Source organism: Artemia franciscana, unplaced genomic scaffold (genome assembly GCF_032884065.1).
Source record: "Artemia franciscana unplaced genomic scaffold, ASM3288406v1 Scaffold_968, whole genome shotgun sequence".
Lineage (NCBI taxonomy): Eukaryota > Metazoa > Arthropoda > Branchiopoda > Anostraca > Artemiidae > Artemia > Artemia franciscana.
In genome coordinates, this window is record NW_027069062.1 from 28055 (window position 1) to 35000 (window position 6946).

General features: G+C 38.6%; 1 protein-coding gene across 1 annotated transcript in view; it reads left to right on the forward strand.

Moving 5' to 3' along the window:
• Positions 1 to 6946, forward strand: part of LOC136043769 (uncharacterized) — a gene marked incomplete at its 5' end in the record, with an annotated part of 39338 nt that overhangs the window by 25222 nt on the left and 7170 nt on the right. Inside the window, 2 exon segments of the mRNA XM_065728683.1 lie at positions 3857 to 4117; positions 6327 to 6429. Of these exon segments, the coding sequence (XP_065584755.1) occupies positions 3857 to 4117; positions 6327 to 6427 (362 nt within the window). The 3' untranslated portion in view covers positions 6428 to 6429.

Sequence of the window (6946 nt, forward strand, 5' to 3'; positions counted from 1 at the left end):
CACGTTTTCTTTGCAATAAAATAGATTAGATTTATGTAGTATTACGGCAGAACAATGTTTCTGTCGCAGCCATAACAGAAACCTGGAACCTCACTGAAGTGACAGGAAAACTCACCAGTTATGCCCTATATCTCATAACAAGACGAGCTCTTGGTGACCAGAGACTAAGCAGTGGAGTAGCCCTTTACGTACGTGAAGATATCCCAATGAAAGAGCTACGTGAACTCGAAAGCATTGAACATGAGGCTGTTTGGGTTTGGTGCAAACCATCAGCCATGCCGCGCGCTCACTCATGCATCATCTTTGCTTCAATTTACTACCCTGAAAGTGCGAAAAACTGCCGTGATCTTGTCACATACCTCCAAAAGACTGTCGACCACCTTCGTGCTTTTTATGGAAACCCTGCTATTGTTCTGGCTGGGGACTTTAACCAAACCAAGAAAAGCTGGCTAGTATCATGCCTTTCCCTCAAGCAGGTTATAAATTTCCCAACACATGAATCCGGCTGCATACTTGATTTAATCCTAACCAACTGTGAGACATATTACCAAACCCCTGAATCCCTTGGGCCACTTGCCTGTTCTGATCATAACGTTGTGCTCTGGTCAGCTGGTGCTTCAATACCCAAGCCTAAAATTAAGCGTGTCAAGTACCATCCGCTTACTGATTCAGCAATTTGCACCTATGGTCGATGGATAGCTACTTACCCTTTTCCAGAACTCTATGGAGACGAAAGCCTCGATAAAAATGCCAACTGTTCAACGAAGTTCTCCATGCCAAATACCTCGAGTTTTTTCCTGAAAAGACTTTCACTAGATGTGAAAGTGATAAACCCTGGATAACCCCCCAAATCAAGAAGCTAATCCGAAAAAAGTGCAAGCTTTTCCAAGAAGGAGATTTGCAATATGCGAAAAAATTGTGAAATCACATTACCTCTCTCACGAGAAGTGCGAAGAAAGATTACGGGTGTGAAAAATTTTCGGACAGTGTTAGGCACACTAATCCCAGGAAATGGCACAGAGCGGGCAAGGAAATCACTGGCAACTCCATTCATAATAGCATAAAAATAAGCCACCCTGACGGAACTTATACAACTGCTGATGGGGTTGATCAATATTTCACCCGCATCTGGACCTCATATCTCTCTCCCACACAAGCCCAGAAGTCTGAAATACTTTACTCCTGCGCAGATGAATGTGAAGTTGTTTTTGATGAGATGACAACCTATAAGACCCTGATGAAGGTGAAAGTAAACTGTTCAGCTTATCCAGACGAACTTCCACCCAAACTGATTCGAGAATACGCCCCTTTCATTGCGAAACCACTCTCAGTGCTGATAAACCTTTGCTTTAGTATAGGGATCTTTCCAGCTGTTTGGAAGAAAGCTTACGTTAGAATAATTCCAAAGGTTACCAACCCTATGAGCTGTGATGAACTTAGACCTATTTTACAAACACCATTCCTGACAAAAGTGGCCGAGACCTTTATCATGAGGGTCTTACTCGATCAAATCAAGGGATCTATCGACCAGAGACAATACGGCGGACTGAAAGACTGTAATACCTCAGTGTACCTAGTGCGGATGTACTTTTGTCTCCTCAAGTGGGTCGAAAAAGGTCACAGTTTTGTAGACCTTGGTGCCATAGATTTCCGAAAGGCACTTGATTTAATCGATCACATTGTAGCTGCCCTTAATCTCAAGCTAATGGGGGCTAAGAAAAAGACTTACGCTCGTGTTCGACTTTCTCAGTCAGAAGATGCATCGTGTGTTTGCTCTCTACGAAAGTGATAGTAATTCCGAATGGTCCTCATCCACCTGTGGAGCCCCTCAGGGCACTAAGCTTGCAGCTATTGTATTCTTGTCTGTAATTAACTTCCTCATATCTGACTACGATGACCGCTACAAGTTCGTGGATGACTTGTCATTTATCCTGAAATATTTAGTACAAAATGGAGTTGTGACGTCACAATTCAGTTCAAATTTTTTCAGTGTTTTCACAAAAGAGTGCGCGGAGCTAAATCTTGAGATTAATGTGAACAAGTCGAATATAGTGCGCTTTAACCCGCTAAAAAGTGATGTTATGGATCCAAATGTTCCATTCCTTCTAACGAACAGTATCAAGATCCTTGGAGTTACTTTCTCCAATGACCAGCTTTGCCGCACTTGTTAAAAACGTGGTTAAAAGTGCAAACGCTAGTCTACAGACTTTAAACGGTATGCGTAGGTTCAGTGCAAACACAGAGAGTATTAAGTATGCATGCATAGCGTATGTCCGCCCCATTCTGGAACATGCGTGCCCTGTTTGGGTGCCCTCAGCACTTAGAACAGTGTATCTTTGTCAGGAGCTTGAATCGGTGCAGAAGCGAGCGGTATCGATCATCTTGGGCCGCCGTGACATCCCTTACGAAAAGGCTCTGGAAGTGCTAGGACTGCCGTCACTGCAAAACCTTTACAAAACTCTGATAATGAGTTTTGGAAAGTCCTGATCAACCTCTACCATCAAGAACAAGAAAGCAAGATAAGCTAGTTCCCGTTAAAGCAAGAACAAACCAATATGGTAATTCTTTCGTCCCGGTTTTCGTCAAAATGTATAATAAGAGTTAATATTTATAGTTTGAGTTATATTTACAAGTGTAGTTTGATTTTGTATATGTTGTAAAGAAACACAAATCAGCGATAGCTTTCAAGTTTTTGCTATTAAACCTGTCTACTACTACTACTGCTACTACTGTCGCTAATATTCCTTCATATCGATCATATTACAAACCTTTTCATTTTCCTTGATATATTTTCCTGAAACAAGTCTCTTTAACTCTTTCCTTATCATAAATTGTGGCTCCGTTCCTATCCTGAACTGGGACACGGCCAAATTGATTTTTCCCTCTAAATTTATTAACAAGCCAGTAGAATATTTTACCATTATGCTGTCTAGCTGTATCTTCCAGATCTTCGGCAATTTTATCCCTTGTCTCCACTTCACACCTCGCTCAATCTTTCACCAGCACCTTCACTCTATTAAACATAAAGCCTTTTCACTAGTATTCCTAGGTGGTTCTTAAATTTTTCCTTAAGTTACCATCAGCAACTTCACGAATTGTTTTAATAGAATTATTCTATTCATCTTCTACATTGTCAACTCAAATACTCTTTCTGGAGTATGTCAACGTCATAACCCCGGATGGTAGCTACCCTAACGATATTTCAGCTATAAATTAACCTTAGACACTACTAAATGATGATCTCTGCCTTAATATGAGTAAAACTCCTCCTATTTATTTTCGTATCTTGTGTTGATTCTCCCAGTCTTCGGTTTACAGTAACTTAATTATTAAGCTTGGTTAGCTGTCTGGCCATCATGTGAATATATATTGTTAACTTATGGGACATTTTCTGACTAAATAGTGTATTAGTTATAACTAAATTATATTATCTACAAGAATGCAACATCAAAAACTAAGATTAAATATTTTCTGGTGGTGTAATTGACAAATTAATTGCCAGAAACAGATGGGTATGATTCCAGTCTGATTATATCCCCTGATAAATTATAATACGATTCAATTATTATTTTTTACAGAAATGTTTGATCACTAAAAATTTACAATTATCGACTAATCAAGTATTTTCATGCTTCACGGTTACTAATACTTTTATATTCTACGTCTTCCCGTGTTTGCTTTGACTTTAACCGTCACATCCGTTCATAAGGGATTCTTGTGGTTATTAGTGAGCTGATTTCCTTTTTTGCATTCTTGAAATATTTATTCTGTCTTTTTGTGTTATAAGTCAAATAAAATCAAACTATTATATATAAATGGCTGCTAAATCAATTGTAACTATAATTTTTATTTTCAGCGACCTCACCAGATAATCTTATATATTTTGACGGAGAAGCAGCCACCCCGATTAATATGCTTCGACCATCAGTATTTAAATGGACCATCAGAGCGAAGGTTTTTCAAAAAAGTCAAACTGTAATGAAGAATAAAAAAGTGAATAAAGAACGTTTTGATGTTTGTCTCTGTGACGAAACTGGAGTGGTTAAGCTCAGTGGCTCCTGCCCAAGAGCCAAGAGAGTTTTTGAGCAATTGAACGAATCTAAAGTGTATTTCATTAGTAATTTGCAATTTGCTCTCTCTCTCTCTCTCTCTCTCTCTCTCTCTCTCTCTCTCTCTCTCTCTCCTCTCTCTCTCTCTCTCTCTCTCTCTCTCTCTCTCTCTCTCTCTCTCTCCTCTTCCCCCTCTCTCTCTCCTCTCTCTCTCCCTCTCCTCTCTCTCTCTCTCCTCCTCTTCTCCTCTCTCTCTGTCTCTCTCTCCTCTCTCTCTCTCTCTCTCTCTCTCTCTCTCTCTCTCTCTCTCTCTCTCTCTCTCTCTCTCTCTCTCTCTCTCTCTCTCTCTCTTTCGATTCCCAGCTATTTTTGACTATTTTACCGAAATATCCTTCGATCCCCTTGCACATTATGTCATCAGTCTTTGTCTCTTCTCCATTCTATGCTCGTCTCCCGATTTTAATTTTTGTCCATAATTTGAACATTTAGCTATACAACTGCTTTTCAATCTGTCATTGTGAATAGACAAATAGCTATATTTTTCTGTGTTACTGAACGTTTAGCCAGGTGTTTTCATGTTCGTAAAATAGGGGAAAAGCGGTTGAAGTTAAATAATTTTTGCTTGTTTTCAGTTTTAACTTTTCTCGTTAAATTCATAAGAAAGCTTTGCTTTTTGTTGTTATTGGGTAAATCAGCTACGAGTAATTGATCAAATTGACAAGTTTACTTGAAAAAAGAGTAAAAAAAGAAAAAATAACAGAATGAGAATGAGGGTGCCAGAAAAATCCTGGGGTGCCTAAGACCCCCCTTGCCCCCCTGGATCTAGCCCTGTACAGGATTTAAAATGTATTTTTAAGCTAATTAAAAAAAAAATCATGTCAGAAAGCCTACAGAGAAAGCCCAGTAAAAAAAATTACCAACACAGATTATAGTGCTAAATCGGGGCAATAAATAAAAACCAAAATTGATGCCTTCGTATATCTGTCGGCACCAGATATGCGACAACAGACTGGGAATAGATAGCCGTTAGGCTTTCTATTCCCCCGTAATCCAAGCTTCATGTGCAGCGGTGGTATTAATATCGTCTCCCGGTCAACGAGATTTTCGTTTGTAATGTGTCTCGTCCTAGGCACTATTGAAGTCTACTATTGTAATTGTAATAACTATTTATAATTATCAGTGTGTTAGCTCAGTCGGTTATCATGTTATTCTTTTTTGCTTGGGAGTCTTAGGTTTAAACCCAACATCAGTCAAGTATTTCATAAATCTTCGCTTTTGTTTAGCAATGGCGCTTGCGTAACAATTTATTGACTTCAATACAATACTTGAATTCATGACAGCCTCTGAACTGTTTGCAATGCATCAGCCAATTAGCTATAGGCAGTAATGCTTAGACTCATCAGTGCATACCGGGTACAATGAAGAGTAGAACTGTTTGTGTAAAATCAAACTTTTGTAGCTTGTAAGAGGTATTTGAACCCATATTTTTTTTTCTGGATTGTTTGAAGCACTTAATTATTTTTTTTGTAAACATTCTTGCTTAATTAATGCTAAAATACTACCATAATTAGTTGCGCCATTTCAGAAAACCTTGGAGGAGGGGAGACCAAACGTCGATTTGGGCCCCCATCTAGCCTTGAAATTTTTATATTTTTGAACATGCCTGTAGGTACCGTAACACTTTTGAGGCTCACATTTCGCAGCTTGTTTAGGGACCGAAAACAGTACCAAAATGGAATCTTTACTGTATAAATCAGAAACTTACGTAGAGTTACTTCAGTAATGGATATCTCCTTTGCTTCATTTTTGCGAAGTCGTCGACAAGTTTCTAAAAATTGAGCTCCTTCACTGCAGCTTTCCCAGAGAATATAAGCTCCAAATGCGATGGGGGTGTGATGACTACCCTGACGACCCAAAGAAGCTCAGAATAAGTTTCTTTCAATCCACTTTCAGCGGTCGACCACTAGTTCTCCTACTAGTGATGTTTGAACTGCTATTTCCGGTAAGGCAATAACACTTGGTAAGAGAAATGTCCACTTAATTCCCACTTAATTGGACAATCTGTCTTGGCTTTTTTCTACAATTGGCCATGACTTTGACTTTTCCCACAACTATTCCCTTTTTTTAAATTCAAAATTTTTTTAAATTCTTGGTAAGAGAAATGTTTGAACTGCTATTTCCGGTAAGGCAATAACACTTGGTAAGAGAAAATTATTTGATTATAGAGTTTTGATACCGTTCCTACGGTTTTGATTCAAAATTGTTTGCTATTTCTAGCTTGTCAAAGAAAGTTTTGGAGCTGCGGTCAAAAACAGCAAACTTGGAAAGTGGTCTCGGCAACACCCTATAAGGAGCATGTTTACTGTTCAACAAGATAGCTGTAAGTAATTATCTATAACCTTGTACTCTTTTTCTGTTTGGGAAAAAATAATACAATTTAAGTTAGTCCATTTCAAAGAAGTCCAGCAAAGGCAGGTATCCTATTTGTGGGGATGGTGGGGGGGGACTGATTGCACCATATCTTTTTTGTGCTATCCCTTCCTATACATTTCTTTAAAACCAACTTTTATAGTGTTTTATTTCTTTGTGTGTGTTTTTGTTTGTGTCTGTGTTATATGTGTTATGTTTGTGTGCGCGTTTGTTTGTGTGTGTGTGTTCGTATATGTTAATGTGTGTGTGTGTGTCTCTTTGCGTGTGTGTGCATTTTTGTTTTTTTTTATTGGTTTGTGTTTGTTTGTGTGTTTTTGTTTGTTGGTGTCTGTGTTTTTTGTGCATGTGTTTTTGTGTGTGTTCTTGTTTGTTCGTGTCTGTGTTGTGCTTGTATTTGTGTGGTTGGTTATTTTGTGTGTGCATGTGTTTGTTTTTGTGTATATATTTGCTTGTGTGTATGTTTTGTT